Source organism: Gymnodraco acuticeps, unplaced genomic scaffold (assembly GCF_902827175.1).
Source record: "Gymnodraco acuticeps unplaced genomic scaffold, fGymAcu1.1, whole genome shotgun sequence".
Taxonomy (NCBI): Eukaryota; Metazoa; Chordata; class Actinopteri; order Perciformes; family Bathydraconidae; genus Gymnodraco; species Gymnodraco acuticeps.
In genome coordinates this window covers 2,144,746-2,171,634 of record NW_022991180.1, presented here as the reverse complement: position 1 = coordinate 2,171,634, position 26,889 = coordinate 2,144,746, and the positions used below count along the sequence as shown (strand labels likewise).

Below are 26,889 nucleotides of genomic sequence, written 5' to 3'. Positions count from 1 at the left end.
ACTGTACACAACAACACATCTGTCAACACATTACCACCTACATGACACACGGAGGATGGATATATTAAAGGGTGCAATCAGGAGAATGAAAAGGTCAAAGGGCACCTGAACAGCATCAGGGAGGACTGCAGTGTTTTTATAGACATAACCAAGAGAATTGATCATACTTCGGTACATGTCTTTATGTTTTATACAAGTACCTACGTTAAGGTGCGTTTCTTACCGCCACCATTTTCTGATCCCTAGGGGTAAAAAACGAACTTGTGCCGAGTTGAATAGCTTCTTGATTATACAAAACGCATATACAGTATAATGATAATAATACTTTTGTTTGCATTTTGTAAATTGTGTAACTTGCTGCTGTTATATACCATCAAACTATGTGCAATATATACATAAGCCATTAATAACTGTAATATATACCTGGCTGCTAAATCCTAACTGTTACAGGATTTGTATTTTGAAAAGTATGTAACTTTTTATTTTTTATTTATTTGTATTATATCATAACTTAGTACTTTTTTTTTTAACATATGTAACATTAAGCTGTCTGTGGCTCTTTCCTGCTGTAACAATGCAAATGTCCCCTCTGTGGGGCTAATAAAGGTATTCTGATTCTGATAAATATACACAACTTTATAAAGAAGTTAACCCACTCTATGAAATCGTAAACCCCACTAGTCCATGTACAACTTTCTTTATTCCGTATCTTCTAGCTATTCCAGACATCCAGGATGTTGACACCGCTTGCACTGCCTGGAAGTCAGCCATGTTGCATTGCACCTTTTAATAGCTTGGATGCTACGTTAGAGTGCTTTTCTCTGTTATCTACAGGTGAACTGCACAGATCAGCAGGTTGACACGACTGTAACTGAGAGCTAAGGAGCTTAAAAGCTGTTGGAGGAGCAGTTAATACTGAACCTGAGCCAAGATATACCTTTTCCAATATGTGAGCCACATCAGAAGTGCTTGATTCAGTTTGACACCAGAACACTGTTAATTCCCAGATTATCATAGCACTGCTGTAACATTATCAGAGTCAAGACAGACAGCCAAAGAAAAGGTTTTTACCAAATTGATGGGTAAAAGGGCACAGAAATCAAGCGCTCTCTGGTGTGTCACACAGGAAACACATATTTTCTCCAAACAGGTCCAAAATTGAGAGTCAACCCTGTGGTTCTGTGCAGCTCAACCGTGACCTCTAGGACATCTGAGTGACACAGACAATGGACTCACGATAACATGCCCCGAGAGACGTGACTGTCGGTTCACAATCCCCGCCCACCCTACCCATCCGCAGCATACCATTGGTTGAACCCTGCCCTTGGGCATGGGCCTGCTGCCCTCTCCTCCCTTTGCAGAGAGAGAGAGAAGCAGAGGAGCAGTTAGGGGAGGAAAGACCCATTCAACCACTCAACAATTAATCAAACCAACACACACTCAAAACAAGAATCGGTGTGTTTTGTGAGTATGTGAGTGTATGATTATGTGTCTGTGAAAGTATTCAGGATCCCATGAACGTAATAGTTTGCAAACTACTTTCTTTGTGTGTACACTTGTGTCAATTTGTGTATGAAATAGTGTCTGAGTATTTGATCAGATGTACATTTACTGTACATTGTTTGGAAGGATGAGTATCTGGGAGTTTGTAACCTGCAGGTCCGCTGCAACTCTGACTACTTTTAAATCCAGGCTGAAGACTTTTCTTTTTGCCGCTGCTTTTAATTGATATATTCATATCTTAAACTGCACTGTAACTTTTATTATCTTTGCTTTTTATCTTTGCTTTTAAATGAGTGTTTCTAGATATCATTTTATAATATGTTTCTTAATGCTCTTAATGTCTTTCATTTTTGTAAAGCACTTTGAATTGCCTTGTGTTGAAAGGTGCTATATAAATAAACTTGCCTTGCTATCTGTTTGTATAAAGTGTCTTTTTGTTTATCTCGAGCAACCAGAAACAAGGTCCCTCAGTAGTGGTTGTATCTGTCACTACCCTGACTTTGAAACTTGAGACTCCATCTGTGTGTGAGTGTGTGCTTGGACTCACTGCTGCTCTTCTTCTGTGTGAGTGTGTCGTCCAGCGAGTTGGAGCCAGAGCCGATGGACGAGCTGTCCTGGCAGTCCGGAGGAAGCGTCAGGAAACCGTCGCCATACTCTGAACGAGAGGGAGTAAGAGTGAGAGAGCGCATCCTGTCCCGGCTCTTCGGCTTGATCAACTTCTTCATCTTCAAAGTGATCCAGTTTCCACGCCTACAAAAGAGATACAAGACACAGCAAGACACAGACCATCAGGAAATCAGGGAAATAAAGTCCATATATATTGATATTAAAAAACATTAAGGCTGGGTTTTAAAATGTCTGATTTGTTCCATATGGGCACCTCCAGATCTTCCTATATACTGTATGTAACCCGCTCTATCGAAATCAGTCGGAAGTCACAACGGCTCATTTAAAAATAAACGTGGATTTGTGTAAAAATGCTTTTAAACAAACAAAGTATTGACTTTCAGAATATGAAACTTTTATTTCCAAAATCACACGATAAATACATTTTTGAAGCTTGTAAAGGGAAGATGACAGCTCTCACTCGCTCCCTGCCCTTCCGCAGCGCCGCTTCCCCTCCCTCCGGCTGAAATTATGAATGTAAGGCGTATAGTAATCATAGATAACACGGCAGGGTCCGTTACAGTTTGTTTTCATCTGATTTCAAATAAACAAAGTCTTGGCTTTCAGAATATTAAACTTGTTTCGGCAAATTCAGATGATAAATACAACTTTGAAGCTTGTAACGGCATAATTACAAGCGGAGAACGGAGTAACTTTACGTCACTGCAGGCATAACAACAGCCGGGAAATACACACAAATGCAAAATGATACACACACACACACACACACACACACACACACACACACACACACACACACACACACACCACACACACACACACACAACACACACACACACACACACACACACACACACACACACCACACCACACACTACACACACACACACACACACACACACACACACACACACACACACAAACACACACACTACACACACACACACACACATCAACACACACACACACACACACACCACACACACACACACACACACACACACACACCACACACACACCACACACACACCACACACACACACACACACACACACCACACACACACACACACACACACACACACACACACCACACACACACCACACACACACACACACACACACAAGCTTCCCCCAGACCAGCAATCCAAACGAAAATATCTTCCCTCCGTAGTATTTTGATCATGTGCTAATAACCAATCAGACCGATGGATTCCAGAGAGGAGGAAACTTTGAAGGCCTTTTCCTCAAAATGATGACTCGGTGACAGTCTTTATATAATGTGACATATTTTGCTTAATATTTGGAGTACAAAAACAATCCTGATATCATTAGAAAGCTAGGAATATCCTCTTTCCAACAGTGTATACAACTCAAAATGTGTCTTCGGGTCAATGCGACTGATTTCGATGGAGCATGTCACATATGATAAAAAAGATGTTGCCGTATAAAAGCTGTTTAAAGCTCTGCAGGCTATAAATATTTGCTGCATCTCTTCCTGAAGCTGCAGTTTGAGTGTTTTCACCTCGGGATCAGAGTCAACAAGCAAACAGAATTTTGAACATCAGAGTCTGCTATGATACTGTGACTTCTTTGAGTCACTCAGCGTCATTTTTACTTTGAAAGGATTCTCAAATCATTTTTAGTTCATTGAAACAAAATAATTAGAATTTTTAAAGTTTTTTTGTCAAATAACAGTCAGTCATGTCTTTATTGAAGCTTCCTTTCACCTGCGTGGGGGCGAGGGGTCGTAGAACTTGTACTGGTCCATGATCTTCTCCTCCAGCTTCTCTTTCTGTCTCCTCAGCTCATTCAGCTTGTCTCTGATTGGAGGAAAACAGACAAATCAGTCAGTAAGACATACAAAAATGAAAATGCAAACAAAATGTCAACGCAACGAATTAGATTTAATCGTCTCATTATTAAATTCATTGCTGGATTTAGATTTTTTTTATTGACAGGGATATTCTATCTGTTCGTTTAAAAAAAATACTCATTATCAGGGCCTTACATGTATTGTCTCTGCTCTACGTGGTACAGGTCCTTGCTCTCCATGGTTTGCTCCAGCAGTGTGCGGTTCTGCAGCATCAGAGTCTGGATCTGGTCCAACAGGTGGCGATTCTCCTCCTCCAGGTTTCCTTTTACCTGGCTCAACAACTAACACACACACACACACACACACACACACACACACACACACACACACACACACACACACACACACACACACACACACACACACACACACACACACACACACACACACACACACACACACACACACACACACACACACACACACACACACACACACACACACACACACACCACACACACACACACACACACACACACACACACACACACACACACACACACACACACACACACACACACACACACACACACACACACACACACACACACACACACACACACACACACACACACACACATTGAAGTTTAAAACAGAGGCTTAGACAGTTGGATCAACAACAAATATGGTTTAAGAAGTTGTCTAACTAAATACGAAATGTTAAGAGAGGCCAAAACACAGCTGGTTTTATAAGTAACAAATAAAGGCAAACTCCTAAATATAGAGAAGAGATGAGACGTGAAGAGAACAGAAGAGACATGAAGAAAAAGGGAAGAGATGAGAAAAGTCGGATCAACAACAAATATGACAACAAAAAGGATTAAGCAACCCTTAAGCTGGCTTAAGAAGTTGTCTTTCTAAATATGACATTAAAAGAGTTGAAGACAGCTGGCTTTTAAAGTGACACATAAAGGGGAACTCCTAAATATAGAGCAGAGATGAGACTCGAAGTAAAGAGAAGATAAGAGTAGTGTGTGTCTCCTCACCTCACACTGGTTGGTCAGCTTGGTGGAGGTGATGTCCAGCTGCTGGTACTGCTCCTTCAGTTTAGAGAACTCGGCCTCCAGCTTGGTCTGCTCCAGCTTGGCGCTGTTCAGCTGGGTCTTTGCGTTCTTATGGTCCAGCTGGAGGTTGTCGTTGTCCTTCACCAGCTGACGATGGGTATTATTCAGCCTGAGTGAGGAGAGAGCAAGGGGAATACTCAATATAATGACATTTGCATGTAGAAACATAAGGTGTAATCCTAAGAAAATATCATATTGATTCACTTGTTTTTCACAAGTTTGAACAGTAAGATAACAAATACTGATGATCTGACCTATCATTTTCTTCTTTGAGCAGTTTGAACTGGTCAGCTGTGGATCGGTGCGTTTGATTCTCCAGCGCCATTTTCTCCTGCTGCTCCTTCAGATTTTTCTCCAGATCCTCCAGCTCTCCCTTCCTCTGCATGAGCTGCTTGTACCTGCACAGACACAACAAACACATTACAAACCGTGACATGACTTGCAAAAAGAAAGATTTATGATTGTTTAATACTGCCTTAAGAAGACAATGTTAAAAGGGGGTGAAAGTAGATTATGAGTGAGACTTGTAATGGACTAAAGCCTAAACCCAGTCTCACTTGTCCTCCAGGTCCCTGTGCTGCTGCTCCAGGCTCTTGTGGGAGGTCTTCAGGCCGCCATGCTTTCCGATCAGGGCTTCGTACTCGGACGCCTGCCTCTCGTGGAGCCCTGCCAGCTTCTCATGGTCTCGGAGGAGCAGCTCGTAGGTGGACCTCAGGTCCTCTTTGTCCTTCAGAGCTCCTTCTCGCTCCCCCTCCACGCTGCTCTGCTGGGTCTGCAGCTGGGCATTCTGGGCCATGAGGGCGCCACTCTTCGAGCTCAGGGTGGAGTTCTCCACCTAAAGGACAGGATGGAAGATACATTTAGAGACGGATTCAAGATTCAAGATTCAAACGCTTTATTGTCATATGCACAGTAGCTACAGTGTGGATATGGCAATGAATCTTAGGTCTCAGGCTCCTCCAACAATGCAAAATAAGTATATATAAGACATAAAACCATGAAACACATTTAAAAACCAATAAAAATAGTGCAAGGGTTACAAACGGAGTAGAATAAAATAGTGCAAGCAGAACTTGAAATCCGGACTATCCACTGACAGACAGAAATTCACTCATGCTCGTAACAAGGTAACACAAACAATAAGACAGGCCAAAGCAAACGTTTTCATCAATATAATTGAAGGTGCGAAAGGTAACAGAAAAAAGTTTGGCAAATCTTAAATAAACTATTAGGTATACAAACCAAACAGGAAAATAATGTACTAGAATTAAAAATCAATGATGCCCTGATAAAAGACCCTGCAGTGTTGGCCAACTCTCTAAATGACTATTTCATAAATAGTGCTCTGGACATTACAAAGCTCTTCCCGCCATCTGAGGTCTCACCTAGCCCGACTGTGGATACACACCCCGTTTTTGACCTGGAGAAAATCACAGAGGTTGAGGTAAAACATATCATTTTAGGGTTAAGAGGTTCTAAGGCTAGGGATGCGGATGATTTAGACACCAACTTTATAAAAACACATATCGACGGTCTAATACAACCAATTACTATGTTAGTAAATCAATCTATCAGCACAAGGGAAGTTCCATCATCCTGGAAGGTGGCCACGATGACACCGATCTTTAAATCTGGGGATAAGGCAATAATGTCCAATTACAGACCAATCAGCATCCTCCCCTGTGTCTCCAAGGTAGCTGAGAAATGGGTGTCAAAACTAATCACCAAACATTTAGACAAAGGTTTCGCTCCACTCCACCCAATGCAGTTTGGTTTTCGTGCTCACCACTCCACTGAGACAGCTAACTGCGTCTTTGTGGAAAAGGTTAAATGTATGTTGGACACGAGCCCATATGTAGGTGCTGTCTTCCTTGATCTCAGGAAGGCATTTGACACTGTTGACTACCAAGTGCTCCTTACAAAGCAATTTTTCGGCAGATTCAATACAGTGGGTTAAGTCTTACTTATCGAACAGAAAACAGTGTGTTTTGGTCAACGGAGCCAAATCCCCCTACCTTGTCAACCCTGTTGGGGTTCCACAAGGTTCCACAAGGTTCCATTCTTGGACCATTATTGTTTTCTCTGTACATTAATGACTTGCCTATGTCCTGAGTTGAATGTGCAAATGTATGCCGATGATGCGGTCATCTTTGTACATGGGAAAAACACTGACATTATCTCATCCTGTCTCTCAAATGCTTTGGACAAGGTTCAACACTGGCTGAACAACATTTGCTTACAGTTAAATGTAAAAAAAACAGTATGTATGATGTTCAGTAAACGACCAGTCAAAACCGAAGGATCCAACGTGTTTTTAAACGGAGCAGAAATAGAACTAGTCCCCCACTTCAAGTATCTTGGAGTCATACTGAACTCGAACTTGACTTTTAAGAAACATATCAAGAAAGTATCCAATACTATTAAATCCAACTTGCAAAATGTTAAACAAATTAGACCTTTCTTAACTGTCAATGCTGCAAAGTCATACCTCCACTGCATGATTCTATCCCACATTGAATACTGTTTTACAAACTGGTCGTTTGCTTGTGCCACAAACCTGAAACCAATAGAACAACTGTACAAGAGAGCTATCAAGGTGTTTGACAGATAGCCAAATTCATACCACCACTGTACCATCCTTGAAAAACACAATTTCTTGAGTTTTGACAATTGTAAGTCTTTTAAAAGTATGTGCTTTATTTATAAATGTTTACATGGACTGGCCCCCCCTCCCTTGTAGGGGAATTCATCCACAAAAAACAAACTGGACGCTGCACTAGGTCAGAAACCAGAGGAGACTGAAGTCCACCGCAGACGGACCACTTTTGGACAAAATGTACTTTCCATTAAAGGCAGCTCATTGTGGAATAGCCTCCCAACTGAGACACGGGATTGTCCCACTCTCAATAGCTTCAAAGGTCAACTCAAAGAATGGTTGAGAAACAAACATCCGTGCAATCACCGCTAACTCGGGGCAACTCGATTTTGACAGGAAAGCTACTGGAGACTTCTAGAATTGTGTGAGTAACATTGTGTTTTTAGACTTCTCTGTTTCAGTGTGTGTACTCTGTATCAATGCTCTGTAGTTGATCTGACTGGAATTGTGATTTTAAAACTCAAAACCGCTACAGTATCTGTCAGGCAGAAACTTGGGACAAGTCATTTGACTGAAACCTTAACAGTGAACTAACTGACTGCTAGGGTTAACTTTGATTTAAACATTTGTAGAATACTAAGAGCTTTATTGAGTAGGTGTAACTGTATTAAGGGTTAAACTCATAACTTTATAACTTAGGGTTTAATGTAATTGACTTAAAAGACAATAACAAATCAGGAGGAAGCCAGTCTAGATTTCCTTTTGAGGGCCACCAGCTGCAGAGTTAACTAATTAAAGGGACGTTGGCCCACAGCTGTGAGAACTCAGCAATCAGGTGTCCATTTTAGGTAGCACTTTCCTGGAGCGTCAGCTTCAGCGTCAGACAGACTAAGACTGGCAAAGACATTAGAGTCCTGTGGGAGTAAGACTGGCAAAGACATTAGAGTCCTGCGGGAGTCACGAGGGAGGCAAAGAGGAGGCAAATCCTACTTTGATTGAGCTAAGTATCGCTGGTGTTTTATTTTATTTGGTTGTTTAGCCCCTCATGCTATAATCATGTGTATTTTCTCCATTCCTGTTCATGTGTCTTCTCGCAATTATCACTGGCCCCGTGTATCTCGTAATCGATATAACCGGCCTGCTCTCATCTATCCCACATGCTCCACTGAGATCCAACATCTAGTTTCAGGTGGCCTGTGGAATTGCCAGTCAGCTGTTCCTAAGGCTGACTTCATCTCTGGCTACGCCTCCCTGCAGTCTCTGGATTTCCTTGCTCTCACTGAGACCTGGATTACTCCATCCAACACATCCACCCCAGCAGCTCTCTCCACTGCATATTCCTTCTCCCATATACCCAGACCAACTGGCAGAGGAGGTGGCACTGGTCTCCTGCTCTCTCCCAAATGGAGCTTTTCCCTCTTCAAGCTACCTAACTTCACTCCTTCCACCTTTGAATTCCATGCCGTCACAGTAACCCATCCTATACAATTAACCATTGTTGTTCTCTACCGTCCACCAGGCGCCTTGGGGGACTTCTTGGAGGAATTAGATAATCTCCTCTCACACATCCCTGAAACTGGCCCTCCCGCTGTACTTCTCGGAGACTTCAACCTCCAGACAGGGAAGATAGACGAACTAACATCTCTGTTAACCGCCTTTGCTTTCTCACTGTCTCCGTCCCCACCGACTCATAAAGCTGGCAATGTCCTTGATCTCATATTCTCAAGGAACTGCGCTACTTCTAACCTCTCTGTAAACCCGCTCCACACATCCGATCACTTCTTAATTTCATTCTCTCTACCCCTTTCCAAACATAACAAACTAATCTCTTCTCATCCTGCACTTGTCCGCCGTAACCTTCGCTCCCTCTCCCCCTCTACCTTTGCCTCATCGGTGCTCTCAGCCCTCCCTTCCTCTGACTCGTTCCAACTCCTGCCTCCAAACTCTGCTGCAGAAACTCTCCTCTCTACTCTCTCTCATCCACTCTGGACTCTCTCTGTCCTCTCACATCTCGGCAGGCTCGTCAGTCCCCTCCTGCTCCCTGGCTAAATGATGCACTGCTTGCTAATAGAACCGTCCTTAGGGCAGCAGAGCGGAAACGGTGGAAATCCAAACACCGTGACGACCTCCTAACCTATCAAGCTCTCCTCTCCTCTTTCTCTGCTTCGATCTCTCGGGCAAAAAGCACTTTCTTTCAAGATAAGATCCATTCTTCCTATTCCAATCCTAAAAAAACTATTTTCCATCTTCTCCACCCTCTTGGACCCTCCAAAAGCCCCTCCCCCCTCCTCACTTCTGTCAAGCGACTTTGTTACCCACTTTGAAAAAAAGGTTGATGATATTCGCTCTTCTTTTTCTGACTCACCTTTACTCACCGCTGGGTCACCAGACCCTCCTTCCACCAACACACTAACCTCCTTTTCCCCTCTCTCTCCAAGTGAGGTTCTTACCCTCATTACCTCTGCCCCGCCCTACCACCTGTCCTCTGGACCCCATCCCTTCAAACCTCCTTCAGACTATCGCTCCTGATATTCTACCGTTTCTCACCCATTTCATCAACACTTCTCTAACTTCTGGTCACTTTCCAAACAGTCTCAAGGAGGCAAGAGTAAACCCTCTCCTAAAGAAACCCACTCTCAACCCGTCTGATGTTATAAACTACAGGCCTGTCTCTCTCCTCCCGTTCCTGTCTAAATCACTTGAACGCGCTGTCTTTAAACAACTCTCCTGTTATCTCAATCAGAACAACCTTCTGGATCCGCACCAGTCTGGTTTCAAGGCAGGTCACTCCACAGAAACTGCTCTCATTGCTGTCACGGAGGAACTGCACACTGCCAAAACTGCATCCCTCTCCTCTGTCATCATCCTGTTGGACCTGTCTGCTGCATTCGACACGGTGAATCATCAGATCCTCCTTCGCACTCTCCAAAAACTTGGAGTTTCAGGCTCTGCACTTTCCCTCCTCACCTCATACCTGAAAGACCGTACCTACAGGGTGACTTGGAGAGGGTCTGAGTCCGACCCTTGTCAATTAACTACAGGGGTCCCTCAGGGCTCTGTTCTTGGTCCCCTCCTCTTCTCCTTGTACACAAACTCGCTCGGATCAGTCATTAGCCCGCATGGTTTTTCATACCACTGCTACGCTGACGACACCCAATTAATTCTGTCCTTTCCCCGCTCAGAGACCCAGGTCGTCGCACGCATCTCTGCTTGTCTAGCTGACATCTCTCAGTGGATGTCTGATCATCACCTCAAGCTCAACCTTGACAAGACTGAGCTGCTCTTCCTTCCGGGAAAAGATTGTCCCACTCTTGACCTAACAATCAACATCGGCACCTCAGTTGTTTCCCCGACTCAGACTGCAAGGAATCTGGGTGTGACCCTAGATAACAACCTGTCCTTCACTGCAAACATCGCTGCTACAACCCGTTGCTGCAGATACACGCTTTACAACATCAGGAAGATACGTTCCCAGCTGACTCAGAAAGCGACTCAGGTTCTGGTCCAGGCTCTCGTCATCTCACGCCTAGACTACTGCAACTCCCTCCTGGCTGGTCTACCTACATGTGCCATCCGACCTCTGCAGCTCATCCAAAATGCAGCGGCTCGTCTGGTCTTCAACCTTCCTACATTTTCCCACACCACTCCGCTCCTCCGCTCCCTTCACTGGCTTCCGGTAACTGCTAGAATCCACTTCAAGACACTGGTACTTGCTTACCATGCTGCGAATGGATCTGGCCCTTCGTACATCCAGGACATGGTTAAACCGTACACCCCAGCGCGTGCACTACGCTCTGCATCAGCCAAACGACTCGCTGCACCCTCGCTGCGAGGGGGACCCAAGTTCCCATCGGCGAAAACACGTGGGTTTGCTGTCCTGGCTCCAAGATGGTGGAATGAGCTCCCCATTGACATCAGGACGGCAGATAGCTTGCACATCTTCCGGCACAAACTGAAAACTCATCTCTTTCGACTCCACTTCGAGCGTTAGAACTATTAACGAAGCACTTTTATACTAATAAAGGACTGGATTACCTAAAGCCAGTTGAGTAGCACTTGAAATGTTTGGCTCTATGAAACCTGATGTACTTATATGATTCTGTTTTCTTCAAGGTTGTGTCTTCCTGGTCGAATGTACTTATTGTAAGTCGCTTTGGATAAAAGCGTCAGCTAAATGTAATGTAATAAATGCACTTTAACACAGGGGTATCTCCTCTTGCACTTTAGGTAGCTCTTGTCTCCTCTCTTGCACTTTATATGTCGTTGCTGCTATATTGTATTACCATGTCATAAATACTTCTTTCTTGCATCTTTTGCATATCATGTATTTTGTTTTTGCTATGTTTGTAAAATGTAATTTTCTTAAATGTTTTATGTGAGGGACTGCGGATGGAAATGAGCTCAAAGCTAAATCTGTCACTGTTACGCTTGATACATTTTAATGTTTTAAGTGTTCATTACTGTGCATTGTCCCTGCCAAATAAACGATTAAATAAATGAAAAATGAAAAATCTCGCAAAACCAAAGTGCAAGTAATGCAGATGAAGCAAACTATTTACATGTCAAAAGAAAATAAATACAAAAGGCTAAATGTTGAGAGAATGTTGTAAGTGATAAAGTAAATGCAAAATGCTATGTTAATCGAATAAGACAAACAAGAACAGTTCAATAAAAATGTTATACTTTACAGTTAAATGAAATACTGCAAACAGATGATTGCTATGGATGTGAAAAGGAGCATGAAGATGATTGGGAAAAAAAGGAGGATATCACGGAGAATAGAAGTAAAGAATGATATGGATTAAAAAATACGACTTGGCTCGCGGAGAATTGAACAGAGGAGATGAAGGAGAAAAGGGGGAGGAGTCGGAGTGGAGAAAAGTAACACTGAGCAGAGTTTAAAATAAAGATTCTCCTATCAACATGTTGTCAGCTGTATTGACTTATTGAAAGAAAATGTGTTCCTATAATCAACACCCAAAAGGAAAAAAATGTGAAGTAAAAGGAGAGGTTGTTCCTCTTTTGGTCCACAGGGGGCGCTGTGTCAGTACAGTTTGATGTGAACTCCCTGTTCATAACACCAACTGTTTCTTCTCATGTTTCCTTTGTGGTCGCAGAGGTTTCCTGGTCTCCAATCCCTCTTCAATCATCACTAGTGTGTCATCACTAGTACACTCTGACACACACACATTATGTCCAGGTGCTGACATACTCTCTGTATCTTTAAACAGAGACAGCTTTTTACCTCCACAACACACACACACCTGCTCTCACACACATCAAGAGGCGTAGGCTAACACCCACAGCAACAGATAGAAGCTTCTGTACGGTCAGTGTAAATCCTGTCGCCCATAAGCAGGGTTTGAGTCACCGCCAAACAAGTCTAAATCCATAGCAGGGGCTGAGCACCGTGGCAACGCAACTGTGTGAATGTTGAAAGAAGGCGTGATAGCTTTGCATTGTGTAATTAACATTGAGAATTGTTAATTGGTTTTGTTTAAAGTAGTGTTCTAAAATACTTCAAGAGAATGTTATGCTACTAAACTGATGGTTTTAAGAGCAATTATTAACCGAATATATGACAGATTTATGTATTTATCACAATTGTCTATAGTGCATGTATCTCTGAGACATAAACATGTGTATATTTGTTTGGATTATCTTTGTTTTCACAATCAAGTGTGGTATGGTAGTATTTAAAGCCTAGAACATTGTGATTTGGGTCTATATTAATAAAAACTATATTATTATTATTTATCATTATTCTTGTTATAACTATTGTATTATAATTTTTTTACAATTATTGTTGTTATACATTTACAAATTATTTGTTTTCATAATGGACTTAAAAACACGTTTAAATCATCTTATTTAGAAATAAAAAATGATTTTACAATTACATTTCTGTCTGCTAATGAAGATCATCCAGTATAATTGAAAGGCCATGGATCAGCTACTAATGTATATACGGACTGTGAGGTGAAATGGTTTTTTATCAACAACTGTTTCCAAAGTCAATCATTAACATCAATGACTTTAAGGAGTTTTTGTCCAAGTTGGCTTCAAAGTTGAGCTTCAGAGAACATTTACATTTCACCTATATTTGCATGACAGCTGTAAAAGTCTATATGCTGATGCAGATGGTGACAGAAAGCGGCCATCCATAGCTTCCTTCCCTCTGCATTGTGCAGTGTGTGTAGGATTACCTGCAGCTTGGCATTCTGAGTCTGCAGTGACGTGTTGTTCTCCTGGAGAGACGCAGTCTGCCTCTGCACCGCCACTATCTGAGCCTGCAGGTTGGAGCTCTGAGTCTCCAGTTGTTTGAGCTGGCTCCTCAGCGCCGCCTTCTCAGCCTGCAGCGTGGCATTCTGGGAAAAAAAGATGACAGATATACATAAAGACATTCAGAGAAAACTGCACAATCCAAAGGTATATGTTGTTTTATTCATATCAGCATTTCTGATGTGTGCTAACTTACGTTCCTCTCCACCTCAATGAGTCTGTCTTTGACTTTCAGCAGCTCTCTGGTGGTTTCATGACTCTCTTTCTCCCATTTACTGACAGCCTGAGGGGCTTCCCCTCCTCTCGGGGGGGAGCTCTGCACCATCCTCTCCTCCTCCTCCCTCTGACGCAGCGCCTCGTAGTTTTTCTTTACCTGAAAGTAGAGACATAGGAGTAAACATTTAACTTTTTTGTGCCCATTCAGTACAATATCATATAATTCCAAGATGGCTAATATTTAAATACTGCTACTGGGTTGAATGTGAAGTTAATAAATGATAAAAACAGACTTCACTAATAAAACATGGCATGAGTAATGGTTATGTACAAAGCAGACGTTATCCTGTATAGTGTCACAGCTGAAACTCAGATTTGATCTACTGAAGCTTAAACTTTTCCCTACAAGCTTTTGGCTTTGAATCTGTTTTGTGTTTGCAAGTTCAAAACACAAACGCCTCCTTAAAGGACAGCAGACATCCTCCACTCCTCTCCTGCCGCCTCATGAATAGATATATGGCGATAGAAGTGGAAAAGTGGATGAATAAATAATGTATCGGCCTTCAGAAGCCCTCAGTGTTTTTAGTGTTTTGGACTGCGGGGGAAAGATTTTAGGACACGTTGTTCTCAAGTGGACGGGCTGGAGGATTGATGATGTTTGGTTTCCTGAACCTTTGAAAGAACATCCATAACATTCATCAGCTGCAACTTGTATAGATATATATATATATATATATATATATATATATACACACATCAATATTCTAATTACTTGTATATAGACTATTCTGCACTATTTCTACTTGCACTATATGTTTCTGTTTATCTGTGTATTGTGTTGCACTGTTAGAGAAGCCTGTGACCTAAGATTTTCATCGGCATAACTACACTGTAGCTATGTACACATGACAATAAAAGCCTTGAATCTTTGTTGGATGTATGCGTTTAAATACTGGGTCTTGTTTATTGTGATTAAAATAAACATCTGCATTCAATACGTCATAAATCCTGTATGTGTGTGTATGCTTTCTTTGATTAAGAGTATGGATTTGTGAGCTGACCGTCTTGAGCTCCTGGCGTAGCTGCTGGTTGAGGTTGGAGGACTCCTGCAGTCTGGCCTCTAGCGCTGCGATCTTCTCCTCTTTAATCTCCAGAGATGATTTCAGTGTCGACTCCAGTTTTGTTTCCAGGAGCCTAAACCTGAAAATAAATAATGAGGTTAGCAGTGTGTGTGTGTGTGTGTGTGTGTGTGTGTGTGTGTGTGTGTGTGTGTGTGTGTGTGTGTGTGTGTGTCTATTTGTGTCTCTAGTCTAGATGTGATCACACATTTGTAATCCTGAACACAGATAATGTTTTATCGTCACAGCCAAAGTAAAGCAACGCCAAGACTTCTTGGTAACAGTGTAGGTTGGAGGTTAGGAGATATTGACCCAGAAAACTCCCACAGGATGATTCTGCAATAGACTCAAATTAAGTAAAGATTTCGACTCCTGATATTAATTGGGCCATAGGGCTCTTATATTTGGACTGTATCGTTTATTTGTAATCATTCTGATCCAAAAATGATTGATTGTTCATGTCAGTTCTAAGATCTCTCCGTTTACCGAGTCATTACAGAAAACATGAACATTTACTTGGGTAAATCTTGGGTGAAATGGTACAGTACCTGTCGTCAGAGCCCTCGTCATGCAGCAGCCTTTCCTTGTTCAGGCCAATCTTCTCCAACTCATGAGTGAGTTTCTCTAGATCATTATGCATCTGCTGAGTCCGCAGCTTCTCACTCACAAGCTCCTAAAACACACATACGCACACATTTAGCAACTCTCAGAATTGGGCTACTTTGCATTTATTCATAGAAACAAAAAGACGTATGATGCTAATGGAAGAATCAAGACAGAAAAAACAAGCTTGGTTTTCCAGGGTTATCATTAAGTGCCTATTCATTTACATTAATAATCATCCATGTTGAGTGTTTCCCAAATTAAACCCTGTCAATAAATTCCCACTAAACCAGAATTTAGTATAAAATTAATAACAAAGAGGCAATTGAAATCCATTTCTTCAATTGCCATTAACAACTTTAAACGTAACGTGTTTTCGTCACAAAACAAAGGATTATGACATACATCTGGAAGCATATGAAGCATAAGAAAGATATTAGCATTTATTTTATTCTCACCTCTCTGAGGTTGTTGAGGGTCTTCTTATCGATGTTGCTTATTTTGACCAGCTCCTTGTTCTCCCTCTCCAGGTCTTTGACTCTCGTGCACGAGTCCCTGAAAAAGATCATCTCCTTCCCCATCGTCCGATTCTCTTTCTCCAAGGTGACGATGCGCTGGTTGTCGTCGTCCAGCTTGGAGTCTCGGATCTCGGCCTGCTGCCTCAGCCGCTTGTTTCTCCTTCTCCAGGTACTTCTTGTCTTTCTCCAGCTGGCAGCTCTCCTGCTCCAGACACTTGTTCTGAGGGATAATGGAGCGTAATGCAGAGGAGATGGATCAGTGATGCGATTCACTTGTCTAAATGTCTTGTAAACACACATTTGGCTAAAAGTGAAACAGATTAATTGAGAGGGCCAAAAATCAATGTTGACAAATAATCTGGGATAATCTCACACTGTTGGGAAACATGCTTTTCATCAGGGGGAGCTAAATGAGCGGCAGTACTGCCCAGGTGCCAAATAACAGACTTTAACATGTAAACATGTTTAGACTGCTGCATCACAAACACTCCCTCTCGCTGCCTCAACTACGTTTTTGGGACAACAGTCCTAAAAAAGCCACTGAAGCTGTGTCAGTAAATAACCTACAGCTTTCCCACTTGATGTTGTTTCTGCTCTGCTCGGGGGAAAAGTGCCTTGGAAAACATGTATAACTTGTATAATAATTTGTGTATAATTTCTTAACACTTTGCCTGCCATTTCCCACACTTCAGCTCAGAAACGCTGCTGAATGGTTCTGTTGTGTTTGTTTGTTTTGCCTACCTCCTGCTCCAGCTGCTCCAGGCGCTTGCTGGAGATCTTGAGCTCCTCCAGGTTGCGTTGGAGGCTTTGATTCTCAGTCTCCACTTCCTGCAGCTCAGCCTCCAACTGTAGAATCTTCTTGCTGCTGTTCTCTAAAGCCTTCTGCAGGCGCTGGTTCTCTGTATCTAGGCCCTGGTAACTCACCTGGGAGAGGAAAAGGCAGATCAGGATATTAAAAGCATTCATGAACTAATTGCGCTACTCCCCGATGCCATTATATGCCAGATTATGTTAGAATTTAGCTGTAAAAGATCATTTGTTATTGAAAGTAATTTACAGAAATGTAAAGTGTACAGTAACTCTACTGCTGATCATCTGCTTGACCTTGTGTAAGGACAGTTGTCTTTGTTAAGGACCAGGTAACTTTTACACTCCGATTGAAAACACAAGCAGTAGTCTGCCTTTTATTTCTCAAAGAAAGCTTCTTACAACAAACAATAAAATTGTAGCTGCTCTCAGTGACAGAAATACCCGCCGTATCTCTGGCTGCGCTAAAGTCTTACCTCTAATCTCTCCGTCTTTTTGGACGAGGCTTTGAGCAGCTCCAGGCTGCGCTTCAGCTGGCTCCTCTCGCTCTCCAGCTCCCTGTTTTCTGCCTCCAGCTGAGCGGCCTTTGCTCCCGATGACCGGAGACTCTCCGCCAAGCGCCGAACCTCCAGGTTTTCATGCTCCAGCTGGGAGTTTTCCTTTTCCAGAGCCTCCAGCTGGAAGGCCATGTTCTTCAGAGTATCCAACTTCTTCTTCAGACGACGGCCCTCTGCCCCCAGCTCTGAGTTCTCCTTCTCCAAAGAACACACCTACACACACGTAAAAGATGATTGATAACAGTGAGTAGAGCTTTATGTGAGTCAACACTAAGCTGGTCATGTGGATGTGTTAGCAGCCAAAAATTCTACTTCATTAAATGCATTATAAGATAAAGCTTTAATGGTTAATATAAACTCACTACAGATGTTGCTATCGTATACAATTCCATGTAATACAGGAGTAACACAAATTAGGGACAATATGTCAAAAAAGGGTGTCAATGATCTAGGGTTCATTCACTATTATGCATTAGAAACCTCAAATGTGTAAGGTCTTCTTAGGTAGGCTGACAGGTATACCCAATATTCAGAGAAACTATTCAAATTCAACTCTAAATAAAGGGTGATATGCACCAGAGAAATACACATATCATATGTTAAAATGAGAGTTCACAATTCATTTTCCATGTTACAGATATATTTAATTACTTATTCTGGAGAGTCATTTATATTCCACATGTGATCTGATAATATGTAACAACTGTTCTCAAAGTTAAACCATTTGGATCAACTGACTCTTACTGATTAACAAAGCAAACGGACACAGTGACATAATACAAAACAAGGCAGAAAACTAAATGCACCGCACCTTTTCACAGGTGATTGTAAGACTGGAAATCTTCTTCTGCAGGCTCTCCTTGTCCTTCTCCAGCTTCTGAATCTGGATCTCCAGCTCTTCTGCTCTCTCTCCTTTCTCCTTCACCACTTCAAGCTCCTTTCCTGCATAGATAGAGTACAAACAACAAGAGTGTTGATCCTGTGAATTCGTACTGACAAAACAAGGACCTTGACGTATGGAAAAGAAAGCTTTTCAAATCATATAATATGAATGCACTCACGTAGTTGTTTCCTTTCAAACTCCATCTTATTGAGTTTGGCGGTGGTCTCGCAGATGGACTCGTGGAGAACTCGATTCTCTTTCTCCACGTCCTTCACCCGGGCCTCAGCTCCGACCTGGGAGCGCTGACGCAGAGACGACACCGTCTGACCCAGGTGTTTGTTCTCCTGCTCCAGACCCTTCAGCTGGACCACAGACAGCAGAGGTTAAATCAGGAACACAGGTTATGTTTAAGAAGGTGATTAATGCGAGTGAAAAATGTTCTGTGACTTTATTTAAAAATAATTCAGCTTGTGGCGATATGAGCTGCTGCTTGGAGAGAGATTAAAGACTTAAAAGAGGCTCTGCTTGAAATATTAATTTAGTTTTTTACATGACAAACTAAAAAAGGTCAGAATTAAAAAGTATCATGCAGCAGCTTTTGAAGATAATTAAAAACAATAGCTTATTTGCATATTATGTCTTCCGGGAACGGCACTACATTAGTTACATCTCATTTAGTTTACAACCAACTGGATAAATTGCCAACGGTAATCTGTGAGCGCGGCGGGTTGCGTTTTCTCTGCCTCATCAAAACCGGATTTTACAAATCAGATGGTTAAACTCATCAAAGGTGTCAGATTCGGGTCCAACGGCTACAAAGTCCCCGCAGACACACAGCGTGCGACTGCATCTAGGACACAGAGTGCCAGAAGTCTGTACAGTCAATAAAACATATTAGCAGTTACACTTTATAGTTTTTTGAGCCAAATGCAGATACATTGCGTAAGGATTGCTCTCAGGAAAACTCTGTAAAGACTTCCGTACATTATTCTGCTTAGTCATTTTCTTGGAGCTTCCTGGAAAAAGAATCAATGATGGTTTTGTAGAGCGAGCAGCGTGTATGACGCACAGTCTCAAAGCCCTGTTTGTCTGAGTGTTCAACTATATGTTTGTTCTGTATACAGACTGAAACGTAACTATTTAAGAGCACATGAATGCTTAATGTGATTATAGTCATTCTTAGAAAATGGCCTAATCAGTTAATAATCATTCAGCAAAAATAATTCAGTCAGGGAAAAAGGCCTGCAAGTAATTACCACTTGAAAATAAACAACCTGGTTTTCGGAAGAACTTTCCAAATGTAATCATGGTGTGTGTGTGTGTGTGTGTGTGTGTGTGTGTGTGTGTGTGTGTGTGTGTGTGTGTGTGTGTGTGTGTGTGTGTGTGTGTGTGTGTGTGTGTGTGTGTGTGTGTGTGTGTGTACCTGTCTCTCAGAGTTTTCCCTGAGTGTTTCCAGAGTCTTCTCCAGTAAAGCCTTCTCCTTCATCAGGTCAGTACTGAGAGACTCTGCGCTGCGGAGCGAGTCTCGGTCTGAGGTCAGTTCACTCGCCAACTGCTCCAGCTGTAAACAATTATTAAAGTAGCATTTTAAAAACAGATTCACTAACTTCATTTGGTTTTAGTTTTCTGATTGTTGTGCATGGCCACACTGGCTCTGTAGTGACTATCACATTTGTACACGTGACTCCCAGTCACAAAGAAGCTTGTGCAATTATTAATCCATGATACAAACATATCATATACATACCACCTCATTCTGTCATGACTCTGCAGACAAACACACACAAGTTATTGCAGGCACACACATTAAATGGGACCATTTCTCTTGTTCAACTCTAACAGGAGCTGCATTCACATTTTAATGTGTTTTGGCTTAGGACCTCGAGTCAAATAAATACATTTCTCACTCTGGGTTTTCCCTTTGTGAGAAAACACAATTTCATGCTTTTTTTCCCCGAAGGCACAGAGAGAGGCTTATGTTTCTGAAAATAGCTGAGAGGCTTCTCTTAGCGAGGGCCATTTGGATGTCAAGACTGGAAAAGAGAAGGCAATGCGGGGCTCTCTGGATTTATAGCTTTGCTTTCAGCCTCCTATCCACCCCTCTCTATACGTTCTCCTACCTTCTCTTTTCTTATTTCTTACTGTCGCTGTGGGAAAAGGCCGAAAGTCAAGTGTTAGGTGATATATTAAAGAGGACTGTTGGTCCAATATGCTAATCTTAGTGGGGGCCCTGAGGAGGGGCAGTACATTACACCATGGCTGTAATTGAATTGAAACAATTATTATTTAATAATAATGACTCCCTAAACTTGTTTTCTCTTTATGATTATGAAAGTACATGCCTACAACCTTTAAATAACAAAGCTTAACGTACATCAAGTTGTGAAATTATTTATTTTGTATCATCTGCAAAAAGTACAAGCAGCATTAATTAAGAGCCATATGGGAGATCAGTGATGTACATTTGAAAAAGCATTGGACCAAGAATGAAGCCTTGAAGCACTCCTCTTAGAATAGTATCGAAAAGAATCTTGACATAATGATGGATGTCTTTGATGCAATTGACCAAAACAATCTAAAGATTAAACTGTTTTGGAAAGGACATTTTAGTATATCTGTGTTTATAAATGTCCCATTTTCTTAAACAAGCATTACAAATGAAAAACCACCTATATACAAAGTCCAATTTCTTACTTTGTGGTTCAACCTCTGGTTCTCCTGGCTGGCTTTGGACAGTTTGGTCACGGTGTCCTGACTGGCTGCTCCTCTCAGCTCCTCCACAGTCTTCAGCAGGCTCTGGTTGTCTTTCTCCAGCTTCAACAGGCGGCTGGAGGTCAGCTCATTCACCTCCTCGCCCAGAGACTTCTGAGGGGCTGAGGCAATAACAGCAAGAAAAGTGGATTCTGCAATGAGTTTAAGCTAGATGTGCGTAAAAGACTGTCTAATATGGTCAGTACATATTATACTCATATTATACTATTCTAAGGGAAATGAATAAAAGCAGTGTGCAAAAGAAAAGGTTTTCTTTGGAATCAGTTTAAGACTTAGTGTTTCACAGATATGATCGCAGTGTGTCTGAGCTTGAACAGGAAAAGGAAATGCAGCCAAAAAGAAGCAGTAGATTAACAAAAACATTAACAAACAGACAAGAGACCACTGTGGGAACAATTAAGCAACCCCCCCCCCGGCTCTGACCTGGTGGTCTTCTTCCAACACACACAATCAATGATTTAACACATGTCCACATATACATTAAAGTTGTGTTAAGATTGTTGGTGTTCAAAGGCAAAATCAAAGAAAAATAAGTCGGTCAAAAATAAATGAATACAAAGCTGTAAGATCTAACTTCACAAGTCTTAAGCCTTCAAAGTGACATTCTAACAAACACACAACACAGAGTCTTTATCCGATCCCTGGCCAGTTAAACCTCTTAAAAGCTTTTATGATCCAGACGCACAGATTATCCTCCAAGAGCCACTGAATATTAATTACAGGTCTTAACCAAGTGGAAAGAAGACCCAGTGGAGGCTGGCATATGCAAAATGGTCATTGGGATGAATCCAGGGCCAGGAGCCAAGGAGCAAAACCTGCTGGCCTTCTGGAACCTTAAGCATGACCCACATTGATCTATTTAATCCTTGTTCTCGTTCTCTGGCATTAACAGGTTCCTTGGCTCCATATTCTCCTTACCTTCGGTGAGATCTGGGGTCTTGGACAGTTGCTCCAGCTCCCAGCCCAGGTGCAGGGACTCGTCCATGCTCTGTTTCTGAGCCATCTCCAGCACGAGGTTCTCCTCCAGCAGCTCCTCCATGCGTTTACGGTCCATGTCCCGCTCCTGGAGATAACAGAGAGATTAATGGTGTGTTCAGATAATTGTAATGTATATTTTAACTGTACTATGTATTATTTGATTGACCTGTACTTAAATCATGTTTTATAATTGTTTGTGTGATAGAGATTATGCAATGTTTTTAGTGTTTGTTGATTGTTGTGTACCTGCCTAAGGACTGCAGATGGAAATGAGCTATTGGCTCAAATCTGGCATAATTAATCTCTTCTCTTTTCTGAGATTAATGTATTTGTATGCATGGTCCTTGTTGGAATAAATACATAATAATAATAAACAAACGTTGAACACTCGACTGCGGAAAGGACTGCTCCATTCCCTTATTCTCTACTACTGATTTTCTTTCCCTCCTATAATGACCCTGATTTATTTTTAAACCCAGGCTCTTATACCCTCTATGAAAACCAGAATCTCACCATCTCCAGGTCATGGATCTTGGAATTCAGCTGCAGACTCTCTTTCTCCAGGAGGTGCAGTTTGTCGGAGCGCTGCCTGCTAGCATCCAGCTGCTCCTCCAACATGCTCTTAGTTTCCAACATGACCTGGTTGTCCTCCTTCAGCTCCTACAGAAACCACCACATCAGCAGAGAGTACACGTTAAACAACACATACACACTGCAGCTAGTACAATAAATCGTTTTGAAAATGTCCTCTGATGTTTATTATGTATGTATCCGTACTACGACTAGAATCAGTAATAACAGTAATTAAAAGTATTTAAAGTAACAGAAATAAGCAGCAAATACAGGGATGTGTAGAATAATTCAGTTAGTCAAATTTACAAATATAAAGTTGATATTCAAATGGTGTAGATACTATTCATGCAGGTCAGCAAACAGTTGCAAAAACATCCCCTTGATAATTAAAAAATATACATATTTATGGGTAAAAACCTTTTCTTTTTTTATTTATGAACTGAAAAACACTTGCATCATGAGATTATGCAGTGTGGAGAGTAGCTGGTGTCTTGCATTTGTATCTAATGTTGCTTATATCACGTGATATGAAGTCAAATTGACTTGCATATTTATTTTATGTCGACTAAATGAAGCTCAAGTGTCCTGGCTGGGGTTGTCTTTTAACAAACACCATCCTCTTGGCTTAGTGTAAAAAGTAATGCTTCACGTGCGCAGTGTGTACCTCGACTCTAGCCTTGTAAAACTCGATGTCGTGAAGTCTCTCCCTGTATCGGCTCAGCTCGCTCTCTAACTTGTCGACACGGATCGCCTTCTCTCTGAGCGCGTCCAGCTCGTCGCGGTAGGCCCGAGCCGACCGAGCGTCCGTCAGCAACTGGTAGCTCTGCAGGAGTCAAATAAACAGTATGAACATGTGGAAACGATGACTCATAACAGCATATCTTAGTATAGCATGCACAGATATACGAACCATTAGTGAAAAGCAACAGACGCTTTTACAAGTGAGTGGACTGTAATATTGTATGACAGGTAGATAATATATGAGCAACTAAGTCTTGCCTGTTACATAAACAGATAAAAGGTCAGAACAAACTCTCCACGCTATTAATTATCACAAGCATGCTTCACACACACACACACACACACACACACACACACACACACACACACACACACAACACACACACACACACACACACACACACACACACAACACACACACACACACACACACACACACACACACACACACACACACACACACACACACACACACACACACACACCAACACACACACACACACACACACACACACACACACACACACACACACACACACACACACACACACACACACACACACACACACACACACACACACACACACACACCACACATTAACACTAACTCCCTGAACTCATCCACCTTTTTTTACAGCATATACTTTGTTAGTCTGCCAGTCAGCCTGCCGCCTCCTTCAAATCAAAAGCCATAGGAGGCTGTTTCGAGACTAAAGATAGCTGTAATAGCCTCTAATGAGCTAAGTCACTAGCTCGCTGATTAAGTCTGGCAGCACTGCTGAAACAAAGTACTTGAAAGAGGAGGGTTCAGCAGGTGAGATCAGGTCATATTAATGTGTGTGTGTTGTTTAGGTGTGTGAGGATTTGTGACATGTGGTGTTACCTCCTGCTGAAGCTTCTTGAGCTCGCCTTCACTGTTATCCAGCTCCTGCCTGGTGTCCAAAAGCTGCTCGCTCTTCTCCTCTCTGAAAAGAAGGAAAGGGGGAATTAAACGAGGAGAAAAATGGAAAGAGGTCGTAGATTGTAACCTAGATAGAGGAAGGATAGAAGGAATTCTAGAAAGTACTTTTTTTTTGGTGTGCCTGCATGCATGCTTCCCAATTAAATAACAACACGGACAATCCTTTAGGGCTGTTTCCATTTCAAAGCTTGCCACTAAATCCTTTAGTGGAAGGGACCCATTGACAACGTTATTGAATAATTATATTTACCATAAACTGTCTTAAAATCATCAACATTGTGTCTTAATTTGTCAAAATGTAAGAGATTAATTGCAGGTAGTTTTATCATTGTAATTGCGGTATCATTTAAAAAAAGAAAAAAAGGAGGCTACTCAATACAAAAACAACTGTTAGTATTTAAGAAGGCATACACAACATCACATTAGGCATAATAGACCATTGTCCAAGTTATAAAAATAGCTCATGTTTATTTCAAGACTTCAATAAAACACATTTTCATGTATAAAATAGCCGATTGCGTCCGGTGAGTTTGAGCTGTGATGGTCAGGACACAAAGTCTTTCCTGTGTCCTGCCCTGAATTCAGCTACTAATAAACAAACTCTTTCTGCTGAACATCACCCCCAGCATCACACACACACCATGACAAACAGAGAGGGGAAAGACAGCCGTTAAAGTCAACTGAAGAAAAGATAGTACCCTGTGACTACTTCAGGGGTAAACATATGCAAATCCACCCCTGAGGCTCAAAGCCCTCATCTTCCTTTATTCTGGAGAAACTTCTACAGTCAGATAGGGCTGCAACAAACGACTCATTTGATAATCGATGAATCTATCGATTAATGAAACGATTAATCGACTATTCGGACTATTATGCCTTGCACAATTTCTCAAACGCTCTTATTTAACCATCAACTTTTAGATTTAGCTTGAGGTTGTTTTAGGCATGTGGAAACTAACAATGAAGACAATAAAGATGAGTACTTGATTCAAAAATACATATATTATGAAATTAACAATTTTGTTGTCTTTTTGCATATTAGAAACGAGTTGGCGACACTAAGACTGCGATATATTGTTTTTGTAGCAATAATACATATGACATATATTTTTTAAATGTCTCCAGTACCGATAAAAAAGACCAATAACGTTGGAGCTTAACGGCGCGTAAAACACACGTGATGAAGTCACCAACGAATCGACGACTGAATTAGTTGGCAACTAATTTGGTAATCGATTTTAATCGATTAAGTCGATTAGTTGTTGCACCCCTACAGTCAGATAAGATCATAGACGTAGTGACGCAAGTTATACATCTGGTTGTCCAAGTTGTACAAAACAGAGAATCAAAAGTGTCAGTCTTTCACCCTTAATAATAGGTTCTGCTATTTGCTATCCAACACTGTCCTGTGTCCGTGTGTTTAAGTGACAGTGAGATAGGGAAGCCTGACATTTGCTGTCTCTACGAGTTTGTGTGTGTGTGTGCGCAAATTCTCCAGGCTTCTACCAGAGGGGCAGAGTGTGTCACACTGCTCTGAAGAAAAGAGGACTGCATTCCTGAGATGCTGTCTTGTGTTTGCGCATAAAACCGCTCCACTGAACATCTGATGGAGTATTTGATTGCAGCTCTCTGGAGACTCGGGGTGCTTCTCAATAAGGAAATGGCACCTTTTCTTCCCTCGTTACTTTCATTTCACTCCTCCTTCCTCCCACAGCTGAGGGTATTTAGGGAAATAGAGTCGACATGCAGGCAGGATGTTCCTTTACCCATTTCTGTGTTTGTGTCTTAAGTTAACCCCCTCCCCCTCCCCCTCTTGCAGCCTCTCCCCGTCTTCCCCCCAAAACTCCAGTTACTGAAATCACAAACACCTGTCAACTCCAGCATGGCAGATTAGCTTTGGGCTCATATTATGGATGCAGCTGGCTCTGCTGCTTATGTTAATGGGAAGCACAGACAAACAATTGCATGCATTGTTGCATGCAATTGCATTGTTGCACTCCTGCTAAATTATGAACCATCCAGATCTCTCAGGTCTTCAGGGACTGGTCAGCTTTCTGTCCCCAGAGTCAGAACTAAACACGGTAAAGCAGCGTTCAGTTATTATGCTCCAAATATCTGGAACAAACTCCCAGAAACCTGCAGGTCCGCTGCAACTCTGACTACTTTTAAATCCAGCCTGAAGACTTTTCTTTTTGTCGCTGCTTTTAATTGAACT

The 26,889-nt window shown here is 41.9% G+C and overlaps 1 protein-coding gene across 1 annotated transcript in view; it reads right to left on the bottom strand.

Annotated features, from left to right (window-relative positions):
- LOC117560738 (girdin-like) overlaps positions 1–26,889 on the bottom strand; it is a 79,732-nt gene that overhangs the window by 12,065 nt on the left and 40,778 nt on the right. Inside the window, 23 exon segments of the mRNA XM_034237690.1 lie at positions 1,306–1,353; positions 2,051–2,253; positions 3,860–3,952; positions 4,141–4,286; positions 4,992–5,178; positions 5,324–5,467; positions 5,627–5,904; positions 13,872–14,033; positions 14,144–14,320; positions 15,225–15,363; positions 15,830–15,954; positions 16,343–16,558; positions 16,560–16,622; positions 17,144–17,326; positions 17,686–17,979; positions 18,578–18,708; positions 18,828–19,011; positions 20,073–20,210; positions 21,344–21,522; positions 22,340–22,484; positions 22,913–23,059; positions 23,637–23,795; positions 24,597–24,678. Coding sequence (XP_034093581.1) covers positions 1,306–1,353; positions 2,051–2,253; positions 3,860–3,952; positions 4,141–4,286; positions 4,992–5,178; positions 5,324–5,467; positions 5,627–5,904; positions 13,872–14,033; positions 14,144–14,320; positions 15,225–15,363; positions 15,830–15,954; positions 16,343–16,558; positions 16,560–16,622; positions 17,144–17,326; positions 17,686–17,979; positions 18,578–18,708; positions 18,828–19,011; positions 20,073–20,210; positions 21,344–21,522; positions 22,340–22,484; positions 22,913–23,059; positions 23,637–23,795; positions 24,597–24,678 — 3,623 coding nt within the window.